At 46.5% G+C, this 20,265-nt stretch overlaps 1 protein-coding gene across 5 annotated transcripts in view; it reads right to left on the bottom strand.

The window, feature by feature from the left end:
- paplna (papilin a, proteoglycan-like sulfated glycoprotein) overlaps positions 1–17,488 on the bottom strand; it is a 133,507-nt gene extending 116,019 nt beyond the window's left edge. For 2 of the 5 annotated variants that reach the window (XM_087990190.1, XM_087990191.1), the window contains exon 1: positions 17,328–17,486. In XM_087990190.1, coding sequence (XP_087846316.1) covers positions 17,328–17,390 — 63 coding nt within the window. In that variant the 5' untranslated portion in view covers positions 17,391–17,486. Of the gene's footprint in view, positions 1–17,327 lie in introns of all 5 variants that reach the window. The other 3 variants (XM_087990192.1, XM_087990194.1, XM_087990193.1) reach the window with 3 other exon arrangements.
- Positions 17,489–20,265: the final 2,777 nt, after the last annotated feature.

Below are 20,265 nucleotides of genomic sequence, written 5' to 3'. Positions count from 1 at the left end.
AAGTGATGCATTTTGGAGAATCAAATTTAGTTGTGAATTAGATTGTAAATGGCAGAACCCTTAGGAACATTAACATACAGTCAGGTCTGGGCGTGCAGGTACACAGTTTCCTGTGGCCAAGTTGATTAAGAAAGCATGCGGTATGCTTGCCTTCATCGGCCAAGGCATAGAGTACAAGAGTCGGCAAACCATGTTGCAGCTATATAAAACTGGGAGAAAGTGAGGACTGCAGATGCTAGAGATCAGAGTTGAAAAGTATGGAGCTGGAAAAGCACAGGCAGCAACTGAGGAGCAGGAGAGTTGACATTTCGAGCAGAAGCTCTTCATCGGGATTCCAGCACCACACGTTTTGACTGCAGCTGTATCAGACCCTTGTTGTACCTGTATAGCTCAGTATGCTACTTGCTTAGAAATGCTGATTACTATAAGGCATTGCTCAACCAGAAAACTTAAACGAAGAGTCTGAATTACTGGAAACTGCAACTTCTGTTATTCTGTGCACATTCACCCAGAAGCCACCAAAATTGAATGAAGCTGACTTTACTGTTGGGATTCTAACATTTAAATGTACCGTTGACTGAATATAGATCTGTTTTCAAACACTGAAAATGCCATTCCTCGTGTCTTTTTCCTCTCAGGGCAATGTGCTGTTTCACTGTAACCAGGAGATTTTTTTTCTTTTTGTAAATATATTTATTAGCAAACGTTTTTTAACTTTACAAACATATAAAATTATTGAAAAATACAATCAATAACAAATATCAGTATAGTAAAAAGAAAACAAACAAAAACAATTCAACTACTGTCTCCTAACTATTAACCTACCCTCTAATACAAAACAAACCCAACACCAAAGCAAAGCTGTGCAAAGCAACACCAAAAAAAAAAGAAAAGCAAAAAAAAAACAAAAAAAAACACAGAATACAGAATAGCTATGCTCGGCGCAAAGCTCCCAAACAGAGGAACGGAAGCAGTGTATATATACCCGTATTAACTCAGGAGATCCCCTCCAGGGTCCAGGGCCCAGGGCTTGACAAATCTAACCATCCTGGTTAAACAAATGCCCTAACTAACGAATCTGTTTCCAAATAACTCAAGTAGGGCTGCCATGTCTTATAAGAGTAAACAGTAGATTTTTAAATTTCTAAATGGTTATTCATTCGGGCTGGTTGATTGCCTATCTTATTGTAAAGATCTTTGCAATTAATATCTCATTTGTTTACAAGTGTGCTCGAGAAAACTAGCTCCCAGATTTACATATTATAATGGCTGATGTTTTCAAAATTTGATTTCAAACTTTTCAACGTTCCATGCTAAAATAAACCAATTCAGCACCTTTCATATTAAAAATAAAAAAACCCTTGTTAGGCCACATTTGGAGCATTAGTGTGGAGAGACCAAAACTGCACACACTCAAAGGACATGGAAGCTTTGGAGAGAGTGGAGAGAAGGTTCACCAGAATGCCGCGTGATCTCGAGGGCACTGGCTTTGAGGAAAGATTAAAAAGACAAGGATTTTGTTTCTCACTAGAAAAACAGCGGCTGAGAGGAGACCTGGTAGAGGTCTACAAAATGATGGGAGGCATAGATAGGAAAGAGGCTCTTTACCAGAGTTGAAGTTTTAATTACAAGGGGGCACAGGTTCAAGGTGAGAGGAGGAAAGTTTAAGGCACTTGTGTGAGGGACGTTTTTCATGCAGAGTGTGTGGTAGGAGCCTGGAATGCACGGCCAGAAGAGGTACATTGGCAACATTTAAAAGGCATCTGGATGGCTACATGAAGAGGGAGGGAATAGAGGGAAACAGATCGACTAAGGGTTGTTCTTTCAGTTTAGTTACGGCATGATGATTGGCACAGACTTGAAGGGCCTGTTCCTATGCAGGACTTCTCTTTGTTCTCTTTTGAATATTAAGGCTGGAGTTAACAGTGGGTTTTATACAGCTATGTGATGCAGTGAACTGCGGGCTAATTAACTTGTTTCCCAAACAGATCAGTGCTTCAGGCTGACACCAGGACATTCACTTTCTGATCCGGATTCCGATTCTAATCAGAACAGCCCTAGGGCATCCCAAACACGTTTTTCAAACTTCCGATCGCAAGCTCTCCCCCTCACCCCCAGCCTCCGACACACAGCTTCTTTTCTTTAGCAGAGTTTCTGCCTTATCTGCAAACATTTACCAATACAAGTGAAGGCGGAACGGCACTTCCCCAGTGCCAGGATCCATATGTTGTTTAAACGGGGAGTCCAGGTCAGAGTTCATCCGTGCCGGAGCTAGTTACGAGAATCAAAGTTCATCTGTGAGCTCAGTGTAAAAAGGGTGGTGGGAGGGTGATAGTGGCAGAGGACCTGTTCCCTGGATAGTTAAACCAACTGACTGCTGCCTTTCATACAGTACACCAGGAAGTACCCTTCAAAGCAATGTCATTGATCACAAGGGGCACTCCAACTACATCCCCCTCCCAAATCCCATGAAACATATTCTTCTGGATCTGAAAGATTAGGAAGTGCGATTTGAAGATGGGGAGAGTAAAGGCTAGCTGGGTGAGAGGCTAAAAATGATCCAAATTCAGACAAATTAGGTTCCTTGTGAAAGACTGACTGCCTTTGGCGATCGCACACTGGTTCTGGAGGTTAGGAGTTCAAGTCTGCCTTTCAGTGTAGGAGTGCTGCTCAGGTACGCTCTGTCCAAATTCAACCGGGAACCTCTTAGGTTGGCTTCTTAGGATGACATAAAACACCCTTGGACACTACTCGAAGAATAGATTGCTCCAGAATCCTGGAACATCATCATCATTGGTGGTCCCCTGCACACGAGGATGACTCTCTTCCATGCTCAGAATAAGTCCATAGGTGACTGTGCAGTATGATGCAGCTTCTGTCAAATCTGGCACACTTGGGGCAAGAAGTGGTCATGATAAGTGGGGTACTGGTGTGGCAGTACGCTATGATTTTGCCTGGCTTCCGTTTTCTCACGACGGCAAGCCTCCAGGTGCTTGATGCCCTGGATGCTCCTTCTCCACTTTGGATGGTCTTGGGTCAGTGATTGGCCCGGGTGATGGTGGGAATGCCGCAGTTTGCTGGTGAGGCCTTGAGGGTATCCCTGAAGCATTTCCTCTGTTCACCTGGGGGTTGCCTAGCCTTTTGTCACTGGGAGCAGAGCACCTGCTTGGGAGTCTCATATCGGGTATGCACAACTGATCAAGGGTGGTAACTGCCTCGATGCTGGGAATGTTGAGGATGCTGGTGTTGGTGCGTCTTTCTTCCCAACGGATTTGCAGGGCCTTGTGCAGGCGCACTGGTGGTTTCTGCTCCAGTGCCTTGAGGTGTCTGCTGTAGACTGTCCACTTCTCAGAGCCTTGTTGTAGGGTGGGAACCACCACAGCTCTGTCTGTGTGTCGGATCTGATGTTGTTGTCGTAAAGCACCCCTTTTTCTGAGGCGCCTAAAAGCGGCGCTAGCACACTGCAGGCAGTGCTGGATCTCAGCTCTGGGGGGGGGGGGGGAAACGGTGGGGAAAAGGGGGATGGTTTGCAATGCTAAGCCAGGTGGGTGGAGGACCTTCATCTTGCGGATGTTCTGGGTGAGATCCATGCCCCCTCCTATGCCTCTGTAAATAGTCTGGAGTTTGTCCTCTGATTGTGCACATACGCAAACGTCATCCATGTATTACAGCTCAATGGCACTGGTTAGGGTGACTTTGGCTTTGGCTTGAAGGTGGCAAGGGTTGAGTAATTTCCCACTGATTCTGTAGGTTAGCTCCAGTGCGGAGTTTGTTGACAGTGAGGTGAAGCATTGTTCTTGATTTACCTCACTGCAGTGTTGGGACGGTGATACAGTCAGTCGCCTGAGGCGGGAATTGAACCCGGGTCTCAGGCGCTGTGAGACAGCAGTGCTAACCACTGTGCTGCCCACTTGATTTTGTTCTCGATTTACCTCGCTGCAGTGTCAGGATGGTGATACAGCCCTGATTGACACCAGTCTGAAGTGGAGAATGGGTCAGGGGGTGGAGCCATTTGTCATCACTACGACTTCCATGTCATGATGGAGCAGCTAAAGCGGAGGACGACACGCCAATGACGCTTCCCGTTCGACAGTGTCAAAGGTGTTTGTACAGTTGAAGAAGGCCATGTACAGGGGGAGGTTCTTTTCTCTGCAGCTGTCCCACAATGAAAATCATTTCCATTGTGCCCCTCCATGACCGGATGCTACACTGTGTTTCTGGGAGGAGTTCCTCAGTCACAGGGAGGAGACAGTTGATGAGGACCTTAGCGATGACTTTTCCAACAGCTAACAGCAGGGAGATTCCCCTGTAGTTACCCCAGTTAGACTTATTTGCTTTTTTGAACATTCTCACTACTGTGACATCCCAGAGTTGTCCCAGGATGCTCTCCTCCTTCCAGGTAAGGCAAGAAGTGTAGGTGCAGCAGGAGTACTTTGCCCCTGCACATCGATGCCTCTGCGGGGATACCATCTACCCCAGCAGCCTTGCTGTTCTTGAGCTTGCAGATGGCCTTCTGTACTTTGTGTAGGGCTGACACATTGCTGAACCCATGGCACGTGGTGTGCTGTGGGATTCAGTCAAGAATGCTCAGATCAATGACAGAGCCGTGGTTGAGCAGGCCTCTGAAGTGCTCCCCTCAGCATTGTTTAATGGCTTTTTTTTGTCTTTGACAAGAGTCACTCATTTGGAGCATATTTATCCTGGAAATGACAGTACAGAGAGGTAGTGCCTACAGCTTGTGGAACCTTGCTTTGCACTTATTAGCTGCCATATTAGCACATATTGCACTTATTAGTGCTGTGATACAACAACACTGTAACACCAGCTCCTGCAGAGTCATGGAAAAACTACTCGCAGTAACACAGTGAAAGCAATCGAGCTACGGGAGGCAAAGGTCAACATGTCCAGTACTCAGAATAAACTCCCACTAAGCAGGAAGTGATCATTCAAACAAGGGAGGGAGCTACAGAAAGCAGCAGCTCAGTCAGAACTGGGAAATTAAAGATACACAGCATGGTGCACAGATGGGATGAGAGTGCGTAGGGACAATTACAGAGCAGGGGAAGAGAGAAAGAGAGGGAGAGTGCGCAGGGACAATTACAGAGCAGGGGGAGAGAGAAAGAGAGGGAGAGTGCGCAGGGACAATTACAGAGCAGGGGAAGAGAGAAAGAGAGGGAGAGTGCGCAGGGACAATTACAGAGCAGGGGGAGAGAGAAAGAGAGGGAGAGTGCGCAGGGACAATTACAGAGCAAGGGAAGAGAGAAAGAGAGGGAGAGTGCGCAGGGACAATTACAGAGCAGTGGGAGAGAGAAAGAGAGGGAGAGTGTGCAGGGACAATTACAGAGCAGGGGGAGAGAGAAAGAGAGGGAGAGTGCGCAGGGACAATTACAGAGCAGGGGGAGAGAGAAAGAGAGGGAGAGTGCGCAGAGACAATTACAGAGCAGGGGGAGAGAGAAAGAGAGCGAGCATGCTGGGACGATTGCACAACAATAGGAGAGAAAGGAGGCAGGGGTGGTTATGAAGCAGGGAAAACAAGTGCACAGGTAATTCTAGAGCACCAGTGGCATGAGGGTGTGATCATTCATGTTTCGCTGTGCTGTCTATCCAAACATGGAATGCAGGTGAAATCATTTGTAATTCTAACCCGCAACAATCATCCTCTACTCTGAACTTATGAATTAATCAGACTCCTGATTTAACCCAAACTAAAGTATATTGTTGGCCATTTAAAAGTAGATTTCGGGGGCTTCACAGCACAGTCTGCTGGTAAAGGGCAGGAGGAAGCTTTACTAAAAGACCACGCCTGTGCAACATAACGTTAACCAGTTACGTAAAAATAAATGGGAAAAATTCCTTACGATATTTAAGAAAGAAAGTAAATGTTGGTCCTATAGGAATTAGTCATGGAGGATGAACAACTGGCAGACAAACTTAACAGATATTTGGGTTGGTCCTCACCAGAGAGGATGCAAGTGACATCCTAGAAATAGCTTTAAATCAGGAATATAGAGGGATGGAGGATCTCATGAAGCTAGTACCACAAGTTGACAAGTTCCTGGATCCTCATTCTAGGATCTTACAAAGTAGTTGCCAGTGATATAGTTGATGTGTTGGCTTTAATTTTCTAAAACTCATTAGAGTTGGGACAGTGTTCCTTTCGAACGGAATATTGCTGACGTTACTCATTTATTCAAAAACAGAGGGAGGCCGATGAGCTTCACATCTGTGATAGGAAAAATGTAAGAAGCTATGATTAAAAGTGTTGTAAGAGGATACTTGGGTACGTTCAAGGTATTCAGGCAGAGCCAACATAGCTTTTGTTAAAGGGAAACCACGTTTAACTCATTTTTTTGGTCATTTGAAGAGATGTGGGTAAAGCAGAAACAAGTGAAGTACTGTCCTTAGATGTCCAAAAGGCATTTGATAAGGTGCCATATCAAAGGTTATTGTAGAAAATTAAAAACTCGTGGTCCGGAGGTAACGTACTGGTATGATAGGGGATTGGCTGGCTAGAGGAAGCAGGGAGAAGGAATAAGTGAATTTTTTTCAGGTTGGCAGGATGTCATGGGTGGTCTAGCATAGGGCTGGGTGCTGGGATCTCAACGCTTTACAATTTATGGAAATTATCTATATGAAGGGATTGAAGATATGGGAGCTAACATTTCCTGATGACTCAAAGGTAGGTAGGAAACTAAGTTGCGAAGAGAACAGAAGCCAGCAAAAATATACAGATTGCTAAAGTAAATGGGTAGGGATCTGGCAAATAGAGAATTATAATGTAATTAAATGTGAAATTTTGGCAGAAGGAATAAAAAAGAATCATATTCTCTAACCAGTGAGAGGTTGCAGAGCTCTGAGATGCAGAGATCTGTGTATCCTAGAGTATGAATCACAGAAGGCTGGTACGGAGATACAGCAAATAATCAGGAAAGCTCATAGAAAGGGGCGGCACGGTGACTCAGTGGTTAGCACTGCTGCCTCACAATGCCAGGGACCAGGTTTGATTCCAGTCTCAGGCGAATGTTTGTGTGGAGTTTTCACATTCTCTCAGTGTCTGCGTGGGTTTCCTCCCACAGTCCAAAGATGTGCAGATTGGGTGAATTGGCCATGCTAAATTGCCCATAGTGTTCAGGGATGTGTAGGTTAGGTGAACATAGCGTAGGGTAATGGGTCTGGGTGGGTTACTCTTCGGAGGGTCAGTGTGGACTTGTTGGACTGAAGGCCTGTTTCCACACTGTAGGGATTCTAATTCTAATTCAAAATGTCATGTTTCATTGTGAGAAGTGAAAGCAAGACTAGGGAGGTTATAGCTGAAAATGTGTTGCTGGAAAAGCGCAGCAGGTCAGGCAGCATCCAAGGAGCAGGAGAATCGACGTTTCGAGCATGAGCCCTTCTTCAGGAATGTTATATTTCAGTTATACAGGGCATTAGTGAGACCAGGTCTGGAGTTTACGGAAGGATGTTACTGCATTGGAAGCAGGTCAGAGAAGGTTTACTAGACTAATATCTGGAATGAGTGGATTGCCTAATGAGGTAAGACTGGTCCTGTATCCAGTGGAGTTTAGAAGAGTCAGAGGTGATCCAAATGAAATGTCTAAGATCCTGAGAGGACTTGACAGGGTGGACATGCAAAGGCTCTTTCCTCTTGTGGGAGACTCTAGAACTAGGGATTTAAGACAGAGGTGAGTTATGAGTCATTGTAATTCCCTTCCTCAAAAGGCAGTGGTCAGAACATTTTCAGATATTTTTAAAGGCAGCAGTAGATATGTTTTTGGTCACCAAGCAGATGAAAGACTATCAGAGATATGCAGGAATGCAGATTTGAGGTTAAAACCAGGCCAGCCATTCTCTGTGTCCAAGCAACAATCAGGGAAACTTTCTGGTTGTGCATGTTCCCAGTCCAGCATCACTCCGTTATTAGAAACCAAGAAGTCGTGGACTCTACGAACCTATTTGCCAGGGGAGGCTGTACCAATGTGAGAGTATCACTCAGCTAGTAACCCCTAGCACCAGGTTGTGGGGAATCTGGATTCAAATCACAGATAGTGAAATTGGAAAACAATAAAAACAAAGGCTGGCAAATGCTGAACAAACCCATCAGGTTCAGTAATGTAAATGCAGTTTAATTTATTAGGTAGGACTAATAAATTAAACTGCATTTATTTCAATGGAAGGGGCCTAACAGGGAAGGCAGATGAACTCAGGGCATGGTTAGGAACATGGGACTGGGATATCATAGCGATTACAGAAACATGGCTCAGGGATGGGCAAGACTGGCAGCTTAATGTTCCAGGAAACAAATGCTACAGGAAGGATAGAAAGGGAGGTAAGAGAGGAGGGGAAGTGGCATTTTTGATAAGGGATAGCATTACAGCTGTGCTGAGGGAGGATATTCCCAGAAATACATTCAGGGAAGTTATTTGGGTGGAACTGAGAAATAAGAAAGGGATGATCACCTTATTGGGATTGTATTATAGACCCCCTAATAGTCAGAGGGAAATTGAGAAACAAACTTGTAAGGAGATCTCAGCTATCTGTAAAAATAATAGGGTAGTTATGGGAGGGGATTTTAACTTTCCAAACATCGACTGGGACTGCCATAGTGTTAAAGGTTTAGGTGGAGAGGAATTTCTTAAGTGTGTACATGACAATTTTCTGATTCAGTATGTGGATGTACCTGCTAGAGAAGGTGCAAAACTTGACCTACTCTTGGGAAATAAGGCAGGGCACGTGACTGAGGTGTCAGTGGGGGAGCACTTTGGTTTTAAAATAGTGATGGAAAAGGATAGACCAGATCTAAAAGTTGAAATTCTAAATTGGAGAAAGGCCAATTTTGACGGCAAGAAGTTTCGAAAGCTGATTGGAGGCAGATGTTCGCAGGTAAAGGGACAGCTGGAAAATGTGAAGCCTTCAGAAATGAGATAACAAGAATCCAGAGAAAGTATATTCCTGTCAGGGTGAAAGGGAAGGCTGGTAGGTATAGGGAATGCTGGATGACTAAAGAAATTGAGGGTTTGGTTAAGAAAAAGAAGGAAGCATATGTCAGGTACAGACAGGATAGATTGGGTGAATCCTTAGAAGAGTATAAAGAAAGTAAGAGTATACTTAAGAGGGAAATCAGGAGGGCAAAACGGGGACATGAGATAGTTTTGGCAAATAGAATTAAGGAGAATCCAAAGGATTTTTACAAATATATTAAGGACATAAGGGTAACTAGGGAGAGAATAGGGCCCCTCAAAGATCAGCAAGGCGGCCTTTGTGTGAAGCCACAGAAAATGGGGGAGATACTAAATGAATATTATGCATCAGTATTTACTGTGGAAAAGGATATGGAAGATGTCAACTGTAGGGAAATAGATGGTGACATCTTGCAAAATGTCCAGATTACAGAGGAGGAAGTGCTGGATGTCTTGAAACGGTTAAAAGTGGATAAATCCCCAGGACCTGATCAGGTGTACCCGAGAATTCTGTGGGAAGCTAGAGAAGTGATTGCTGGGCCTCTTGCTGAGATATTTGTATCATCGATAGTCACAGGTGAGGTGCCGGAAGACTGGAGGTTGACAAAAGTGGTGCCACTGTTTAAGAAGGGCGGTAAGGACAAGCCAGGGAACTATAGACCAATGAGCCTGACCTCTGTGGTGGGCAAGTTGTTGAGGGACAGGATGTACATGTATTGGAAAAGGCAAGGACTGATTAGGGATAGTCAACATGGCTTTGTGCGTGGGAAATCATGTCTCACAAACTTGATTGAGTTTTTTGGAGAAGTAACAAAGGATTGATGAGGGCAGAGCAGTAGATGTGATCTATATGGACTTCAGTAAGACGTTCGACAAGGTTCCCCATGGTAGACTAATTAGCAAGGTTAGATCTCATGGAATACAGGGAGAACTAGCCATTTGGATACAGAACTGGCTCAAAGGTAGAAGACAGAGGGTGGTGGTGGAGGGTTGTTTTTCAGACTGGAGCCCTGTGACCAGTGGAGTGCCACAAGGAGATCGGTGCTAGATCCTCTACTTTTTGTCATTTACATAAATGATTTGGATGCGAGCATAAGAGGCACAGTTAGTAAGTTTGCAGATGACACCAAAATTGGAGGTGTCGTGAACAGCGAAGAGGGTTACCTCAGATTACAACAGGATCTGGACCAGATGGGCCAATGGGCTGAGAAGTGGCAGATGGAGTTTAATTCAGATAAATGCGAGGTGCTGCATTTTGGGAAAGCAAATCTTAGCAGGACTTATACACTTAATGGTAAGGTCCTAGGGAGTGTTGCTGAACAAAGAGACCTTGGAGTGCAGGTTCATAGCTCCTTGAAAGTGGAGTTGCAGGTAGATGGGATGGTGAAAAAGGTGTTTGGTATGCTTTCCTTTATTGGTCAGAGTATTGAGTACAGGAGTTGGGAGGTCATGTGGTGGCTGTACAGGAAATTGGTTAGGCCACTGTTGGAATATTGCGTGCAATTCTGGTCTCCTTTCTATCGGAAAGATGTTGTGAAACTTGAAAGAGTTCAGAAAAGATTTACAAGGATGTTGCCAGGGTTGGAGTGTCTGAGCAACAGGGAGAGGCTGAACAGATTGGGGCTGTTTTCCCTGGAGCGTCGGAGGCTGAGGGGTGACCTTATAGAGGTTTACAAAATTATGAGGGGCATGGATAGGATAAATAGACAAAGTCTTTTCCCTGGGGTAGGGTAGTCCAGAACTAGAGGGCATAGGTTTAGGGTGAGAGGGGAAAGATATAAAAGAGACCTAAGGGGGAACTTTTTCATGCAGAGGGTGGTACGTGTATGGAATGAGCAGCCAGAGGATGTGGTGGAGGCTGGTACAATTGCAACATTTAAGAGGCATTTGGATGGGTATATGAATAGGAAGGGTTTGGAGGGATATGGGCCGGGTGCTGGCAGGTGGGACTAATTTGGGTTGAGATATCTGGTCAGCATGGACGGGTTGGACTGAAGGGTCTGTTTCCATGCTGTACATCTCTATGACTCTAATACCCCTCAGGGAAAAACATCTGACATCATCACCCAGTTCCTGATCACTTCTCTCCATGTCAGTGCTCCCCCCCTCCTCCCAGCTTTGTCCCCTGGACAGAGACTTACCCCCCCCCAAAACCCCAGTTCTGGCCCCGGGACAGAGATTTCACCCCCCTCCCTCCCTCGTTCTGACCCCTTGGACAGAGTTCTCCCAGTACTGGTCATAGAATCACATAACACAGGAGAGGCACTTCAACCCACCCAGATACTCACCCAAATGCTCATCAAAATACTTTTTACAGGTCATGAGGTTTCCTGCCTCAACTACAGTCCGAAGTGGATCCCCACCAACCTCTGGGTGAAAATAATTATTTTCTTCAAATCGCTCAAAACCTCAACTTCAAAATGATGTCCCCTTGCTATTGACCCTTTGACTAAAGGGTACAGCTGCTCTCTATCCACCCTGTTCATGCCCCTCATAATCTTAGACACCTCTCTCAGGTACCTCCTGCTTACCCCCACACATCTCTGCTCCAGAGAAAACAAACCAGTCTCTCTTCATCCCGGAAATGCTCCATCCCAGACAACAGCCTGGTGAATGTCCTCTGCACCTCCCTCCAGTGCAATCACATCCTCCTCATACTGCGGAGATCAGAGCTGCACATATTACTCCAGCTGTGGCCTCACCAAAATCCGAAACAACTCCAACATAACCTCCCTGCTCTTATAATCTATGTCCCGAGCAATAAGGATGAGAGTCCCGAATGTCTTCCCAACTACCCTATTACTTTGCCCTGTCATCTTTAGGCACCTGTGGTCAAATACCCGAAGATCCTCTATGAGCTTCCTAGTGTCCTGCCATTCTTTGAGTAATCCTTTGTTTTGGTACTTCTTCCAAAGTGCATCACATCACAGTTATCAGGGTTAAATTCTATCTACCCAATCTGACCATCCCATTTTTAATCCTGCTATAACCTTCCTCCTCACTGTCAACCACCTGGCCAATCGTCGTGTCATCCACAAACCTGTTAATCATCCCTCACCCACTTTCTCACCCACGTTGTTTATAGATATCACGAATAATAAGGGACCCAGCACCAGATCCAGTGGTATACCACTGGACATTGGCTTCCAGTCACACCATCCTATCAAGCCAATTTGGATCCAACTTGCCAATTAACCCTGGATCCCATGAGCTTTTACCTTCTTTATCAGTTTTCCCATGTGGCCCCTTGCCAAAGGCTTTGCTGAAATCTATGCAAACCACATCAATTGCCCTATCCTCACCTTGGTCACCTCTTTAGGAATTAGGACAAATGTTAAGGCACTGCATCAATGCAGTTGTCGAAAACCCCTGGGTAGTCAATGCCTTCACTGGGCAATGCAATGTTAACAGAGCACACTTGGAACCAAGGCAACTATTACAAATATCTCAGCAGACCCGCCCAAAACTCAGCTCGAGAACAAACAAGTCTGTTAGAGCAGCTCTGAGACCAGAAATGAGCTGAAGCATTTCTCTCTGTCCATGCAGCTCAACGAGAAGTCCCAGTCCCTAACATCACAATCCTGGACATGAGGGAACTATGGTGCACTGAGCAAGGTAGTGTGTAAAATTATACGTTAAAGGGACAAGGGACAACGTGATGCCAAAACTAATCAAGCATTTGCACTACTCAGAGTGGAAACTGGAGATTGCTTAAAACTACAAGCTATTGCTCAGAATGCACATTTTAACTAAAGGTTAAAAATCATTCAGCATTTGGCTCCTCCTGACTTTGCAGATGACACAATAATACACGTGAGATAAGTCTTCTAGGATATGGAAAGGTGATTTTACATCACAATTTATCAAAAGTTTTAATGCATCTAATTCACACAGAATTCTCAGCTGTAAATAATGTAAAAGAGAAAAGGAAAGTGGTTATACTTGCTGGGTGCTAATTGGTAAACTCGTAAAAGACTTAAATTTGCTCAGATGCTCGCTTGTTAGCTGGTTACTCAAGTTATCGGCAGTGTACTTTCACACCTTCACGACCAGCTTAAAACAGACTTACGTTCCTGAGCCACCTTTCAGACAGGGTCCAAGAGTTGTAACGATATAGGAGGCCATTCAGCCCACTGAGTTACCCCAGAGCAAGCCGCTCAGTCCCCTTTCTGAGTTCTCACCCCGTAGGCTTTAGAAACTTATTTCCCACGAGTTGTCATCCAATTTCCTTGTGAAACCACCAAACGTCACAACCTCCAGGCCCCTTCATGGGCACCCTCCTCTACATTGTTACCACCCACTGGGTGAAACTGCTCTTCCATACATCCCCACCCTACTGTGTTCCTCTACATTCAGAGAGAGGAAAGAAACTGCAGATACTGGAATCCAAGACAGACAAGCAGGAGGCTGGAAGAACACAGCAAGGCAGGCAGCATCAGGAGATGGAGGTCAAATTCTCCACTCCGGAACCATTCCATTGGCAACACCAAGTCCATGCACTTGATAGCCATTGGATTACCTTGAAGTGGATTTGTCACTGTAGGAAATTTGACAATTATTTGCACAGCAGGATCACACAAACAGTAAGATAAAAAGAATAAGTTGGTTTCGTGTTGTACGTCCAGAACAAAGCAGTCCTACTCAATCAGTGCTCTATCCACTAGCTTCAACATCCACTCTCTCCACCACTGACACTCGGTAGGTGCAGTACAAGTTGCACTTCAGATATTCACCAAGGTTCTTCGATCAGCACCTTCTATCTAGAAGAACATAGGCATTAGGTACATGGGAACACCACCTCCTGTAAGGTCTCCTCCAAGCTTCTAACCATGCTGACTTGGAAATATATCACCATCCCTTCTGTGTCTCCAGGTCAAAATCCTGGGATTCCCTCCTAAGGGCAATGTGGGTCTATACAGTCCACGGGCTGCAGTGGTTCACGAAGGCAGCTCACCACCAGCTCAGTGCTCAGTGTGTGAGCAAGGGAGTAGGTTTGAGTGAGTGTGATTGAGCATGAGTGGGTGAGCAAGAGTGTGAGCGAGTAGGTTTGAGTGAGCACGAGTGAGTGAGTGGGAAAGTGAGCGAGTGAACAAGCAGGTTTCAGTTAGTGCGTGTCAGTGCTCGCCTTCCCATTATGGTCCTCCCCTCTCAGAATCACAGAATTGTGATGACGCAGAAGGCCATTCAGCCCATCATGCCTGCACTGGCTTGTTAAATGAGCATACTACCTGGTGTCAATCTCCTGTCTTTTCCCCATAATCCAGCAAACTATTTCTATCCAAATAACCATCCAGTATCCTCCTGAATACTTCACTGAATCTGCTTTCACCAGATTTCCAGGCAGTGCAATTTGTTCCACAGCTACTCACTGGGTGAAAACATTTTTCTCACTTCACCCTTGATTCTTTTGCACAACACTTGGGTTTCCTGCAGGTGCTCCGGTTTCCTCCCACAGTCCAAAAATGTGCAGGTTAGGTGAATTGGCCACGCTAAATTGCCCGTAGTGTTAGGTGTAGGGGAATGGGTCTGGGTGGGTGCGCTTTGGCAGGTCGGTGTGGACTTGTTGGGCCGAAGGGCCTGTTTCCACACTGTAAGTAATCTAATCTAAAAAAAAAACACTTGATATCTATTCCCTCTAATTCTTATTCCTTTTACAAACTGGAACCGCTTCTCCCCGTTTACTCTATCCAGTCTGTTCATGATTTTGCAAAACTCTGTCAGATCTCTCTCTCGAAGGACGAGGAGATCAGTCACAACTCCTTCAATCTATCCTCATCGCTGAACTTCCTCATTCCTGGAACCATTCTTGTAAATTCCTTCTGTATTGTCACAGTTGTCCACATCTGTCCTATAATGTAGTGCTCACAACGCTCCAGCTGAGGCCTAATTAGCATCTTGTCCAAGTTCAGCATCACCTCCTTTCTCTTGTACTCTTTGCCCCTATGAATAAAGCGAACAAAACTGTCTGCTTTATTAATTGCTCTCTTCACCTGTCCTGCCACCTTGAGGCACCTGCTTCTGCACCCACTTTAGAATTGCACCCCCTATTTTATATTGGCTTTCAATGTTCTTCCATCCAAAGTGTATCACCACACGCTTCCCTTCATTGAACCCCATCTGCCTTCTATCCATGCCCTTCAGCAACCTGTCAGTCTCACACGAATGTACAAACAATGAACAGGAACAGACCACTCGGTCCTTCAAGCCTGCTCCACTCGTCACGGCTGATTTGATTTTAACCTCAGCTCTTCATCCCTGAATGTCCCCAATATTCTTTCAGCCGCTTGGTTAATCAAGAGTCCATCCACATTAAAAATATTTGGATTCTAAATCAAATGCCTTTTGAGGAGGGAAATCCAAAGGCTCTTAACCCTCTGATAGAGAAAACGTACCTTTCCTAATTTCTGTTTTAAATGGGTGACCCCTTATTTTTAAACTATGGCCCCTAATTCTACATTCTGCGACAAGAGGAAACATGCTTTCTGGTCAAGTTCCCTCAGGATCTTAGATGTTTCAATTATCTCTGACTCTTCTAAACTCCAGAGTCCGGATACAGGTCTCCCCTCACCTCATAAGGCAATCCACTCATTCCATGTATTAGTCCAGTAAACCTTCTCTGACCTGCTTCCAATGCATTAACATCCTTCTGTAGGTGCCATTACTGCACTGCACACAGCGCTCCAGACATGGTCTCACTAATGCTTTACACAACCTCCCTACTCAAATTCAAATCCCCTCACGATGAAACATAATATTCTATGAATTTTCCTGATTATTTGCTGTAGCTGTATAACTAACTAGGACACACGCATTTCTCTGTATCGTGGAGATCTGTAACCTCTCACCATTGAGATTTTTTTTTACTCTTGTTGCCAAAATGGACATTTCTACATTGTGCTCCATTTGACAGATATTTGTCCACTCCCTGAGTCGATCCACATTGTTTTGTGCCCTCTTTACTACTTTCCTACCTATCTTTGTGTCACCAGCAAATTTAGCTCCCATACCTTCAGTCCGTTCCTCCAGATCATTGACATAAATTGGCTCCAGCACCGAGCCCAGTACCACACCACCCTTGACATCTTGCTAGCCTGAAAAACACTCACTTCTCTCTGCTTCCTGCTAGCCAGCCACCAATACCAGTATGTCACCCACTACACCTCGAGGTTGATTTACTGCAATAATCTTTGCTAAGGCATTGTATGAATGTCTTTTTGGAAATCTAGGTCCAATATTTCCACCAGTTCTGCTTTATTCGCACAAGTTACTTTTCTGTGCTACTGCTTTTGTCTTTAATAGTGCTCTATTCACTGTCACGACTTAACTCTCTGTCCCCTCTCCGTTCTCTCTCTCTCTCTTCCTGCCTCTGCCCTTTCAATCACACTCACTCAAACCTACTCACTTGCTCATTCATTCGTGCTCGCTGTCACTCAATTGCATCACTCAATCATCCTCTCTCCCTCTGTCTTCCCTCTCTCGGATCTTACTCTCTCTCCCTCTGTCTTCCCTCTCTCGGATCTTACTCTCTCTCTCTCTCCCTCTGTCTTCCCTCTCTCGGATCTTACTCTCTCTCTCTCTCTCTCTCTGTTGATCATATTTCTGGGAATTTTGCCACCAGCATAGTGTGAGTCTCTGCTCCTCTCTCCTCTGCTGCAGGTTACCATTTATCAATAAAAAAGGGAGATATCACTACACTGTATCTCTGGTCTGCAAACAGCAGTCCCTCTGTATCACTGTTCCTCAGCTCAGTGTCAGCTCCACATTGGACCTCTTACAGAGGTACACAGTGACTAGGGTGTGAACTCCAAAACCAAAAAGCCTGAACACACAACGGGAAAGCCTGCGTTTGTGTGGACATTGAGCTGAGGCCAGAAATTTTCTACCCTTTCCAGCCCGTGCCCCCGCAGTCCCAAGGGCAGCAGGTGTCTCGGCCACAGTGAGTCCATTCTGAAAGGTCAGAGAGACAAACTGGGCTTGTGCGGGATAACTGGCAGCACTCCTGAAGGCACTGTTAGTGAACCACACCGCAATCATTCACTTCAGTCTGGCACTCTCCACACTGACTGTTGTTATCATTCGCCAAATCCCCTTATTGCAGTTTGTAGCAACAACAACACAAATCTCATCTCAGTGCAGACTCCCAACTCACTTGCAGGACAGCAATGGTCATAGTTAAAACTCACACAGCACCAGGTTACAGTCCAACAGCTTTATTTGGAAGCACTTCCAAATAAACCTGTCGGACTATAATCTGGTGCTGTGTGACTTTTAACTTTGTCCAGCCCCGGCACCTCCCAAGCAATGGCCATGACAGACAGTATACACAACAGGAGTTTAAACACACATCGAAGGGGTTAGTGGTGTACTTACATAGGAGATAGAGATTAATCCCAATGCCTGCACAGTAACCAGAGACAGGCAAAGTTTCATCATCTCTCAGAGCTAGGTAAGCACTGCTTGCTGGGGCATGAGCACGACCCTGACAGGTTTCTGACTCTCACTGTGCTCACACTCACTCAGACACCACTGTGTGGGACTGCTCCCTGCACTGGCTTTGTGCGCGGACGCAGCGCCGGCTCGGATCGGTGACGCGTTCCGCGGAGGCAGCACCCAGAGTCTGGGTGAAGCGGCCCGTCACCAGCCGCCACCGACCGGAAGTGGATTCAGTCCGCAGGAGGGAGCGGAGGGAGGAGGGTGGGAGGGAAAAGAGGGAGGGAGGCAGAATAGAGGGGATGGACGGGGGAAAGAGAGGAAGGGTGGGAGAGGGAAGGGAAAGAGATGATAAATGGGGAGGGAGGGGATAGACAGGATGAAAGTTGGGCGAGAGGGGGATGGTGGGATGAATGGGGAGGGAGGTGAAGGGAGAGTGGATGGAGGGAGGGAAGGAAAGTGAGGATGGATAGGGAGGAAGGGGAAAAGAAGATGGGGAGAAGGAGGGGTAGGAAGGGTGAGTGGGGAGAGAGAGGATGGCAAGAAGGAAAGGTGAGAGTAGCAGGGTGAGAGAGCGAGAAAAGGCATGACATTCAAATAGATTCCCCCTGTCCTCCACCATTCCCCCCCCCCCCCCCCCCCCATCCCTGCTGTCTCCCATCCAACCCCTCTCTTGGAGAGTCTGGACAAGCAAGGACATTTTACAGCATAGGGGACTTAGGGGTGATCTTATAGAAGTGTATACGATCACAAGAGGAATGGATAGGGTGATGCATTCAGGCTTTTCCCCAGGGTTGGGGAATCGAGGGCTAGAGGGCATCAGTTTAAGGTTAGAGGGGAATCTGAGGGGCAACCTTTTTACACAGAGGATGGTACACAATGCCAGCAGAAATGACTGAGGTGGGTACATTAATAACATTTAAAAGGCTGGGGGAAAGTGAGGACTGCAGATGCTGGCAATCAGAGTTGAGAATGTGGAGCTGGAAAAGCATAGCTTTCGAGGAGCAGGAGAATCAATGTTTTGGAAATAAGCCCTTCATCAGGAATGAGGCTTTTGGACTGGGGCTGGGAGAAAAATGGGAGGGGGGGGGGGGTGGGGTGGGAAAGTAACTGGGAATGCAATAGGTAGCTGAAGTTGAAGGTAAAGGTGATAGGTCAGAGAAGAAGGTGGAAAGGATAGGTAGGAAGGACAGGTAGCACAGGTCATGGGAGTGATGCTGAATTAGTTGGTTGGAATTGAGATAAGATGGGGGAAAGGGGAAATGAGGAAACTGGTGAAATCCAATTTGATGCAGTATGGTAAGTGGGTCCCGAGGCGGAAGATGAGGCGTTCTTCCTTCAGGAGTCAGGTAGCTAGAGTTTGGCAGTGGAGGAGACCCAGCACCTGCATGTCCTCAGCAGAGTGGGAAGGGAATTGAAGTGTTCGGCTACAGGACGGTGGGGTTCTTTCTTGTGTGTGTCTCAGAGATGATGTGTCCCACAGCTACCTCCTCCCATCTGCCTCCTTATTCCTAATTCCTCTGCCTCCGCCGCATCTGTTCCCAGGAGGACCAATTCCACCACAGAATATCCCAGATGGCCTCCTTCAAACTTTCCCTCCCGCATGGTCAACTATGCCCTCCAGCATATCTCATCCACTTCCCACACCTCCGCCCATGAACCACACACCTCCAACCATATGAAAGACAGAATCCCCCTGTCCTTCCACACCAACCTCCAGATCCATCACATTATCCTCTGTCATTTCCACCACCTAGAAACAGACCCTACCACAAGGGATATATTCCCCTCCCCACCCCTACTGTGTTCCATCGAGACCATTCCCTCCACAACTCCCTTGTCGGTCCACACACCCCACTCTCCCTTCCCGGCACCTTCCCCTGCCATCGCATGAAATGCAAAAGCTGCACCCACACTTCTCCGTCCAAGGCCCCAAAGGATCCTTCCACATCCATCAGAGATGTTCTTTACTTCCACACACGTGATGTACTGTGTCGGTTGCTCCCGATGTCTCTTAGGACACCAACTTGCGAAACATTTCAGAGAACACCTCTGGGACACATGATGAAGCAACCCCACTGTCCCATGGCCGGACACTTTAACTCTCCCTCAAGGACGTGAAAGTCCTGATTCTCCTCCACCACCAAACCACCCGACGCCTGGAGGAAGACGCCTCATCTTCTGCCTTGGGACCCTTCAACCACACAGGATCAATTCACCAGGTTCCTCATTTCCAAGGAGAAAGTGAGGTCTGCAGATGCTGGAGATCAAAGTTGAAACTTTATTGCTGGAACAGCACAGCAGGTCAGGCAGCATCCAGGGAACAGGAGATTCGAGGTTTCGGGCACAGGCCCTTCTTCAGGAATGAGCAGAGAGTGTTCAGCAGGAGAAGATAAAAGGTAGGGAGGAGGGACTTGGAGGAGGGGCGTTGGAAATGTGATAGGTGGAAAGAGGTCAAGGTGAGGGTGATAGGTCGGAGTAGGATGGAGGCGGAGAGGTCAAGAAGAAGACTGCAGGTCAGGAAGGCGGTGCCGGGCTGGAGGGATTCGGCTGAGACAAGGTGGGGGGAGGGGGGATGAAGAAACTGGTGAAGTCCAAGTTCATCCCCTGTGGTTGGAGGGTTCCCAGTCGGAAGATAAGACGCTCCTCCTCCGACCGTCGCGTTGTTGTGGTTTGGCGGTGGATGAGTCCAATGACCTGCATATCCTCGGTGGAGTGGGAGGGGGAGTTGAAATGCTGTGCTACAGGGTGGTTGGGTTGGTTCGTCCGGGTGGCCCAGAGGTGCTCTCTGAATCGCTCCGCAAGTAGGCAGCTTTCCGTAGAGACCACTCCCTCCGCGACTCCCTTGTCAGATCCACACCCCCCACCGACCCAACCT

This window comes from Chiloscyllium plagiosum, unplaced genomic scaffold (genome assembly GCF_037043375.1).
Source record: "Chiloscyllium plagiosum isolate Xiang-an unplaced genomic scaffold, Cpla_swu_hap1 HiC_scaffold_8, whole genome shotgun sequence".
Classification (NCBI taxonomy): Eukaryota; Metazoa; Chordata; class Chondrichthyes; order Orectolobiformes; family Hemiscylliidae; genus Chiloscyllium; species Chiloscyllium plagiosum.
Note: the sequence above shows the minus strand (reverse complement) of the source record. Positions and strands in the feature narration are given on the sequence as shown.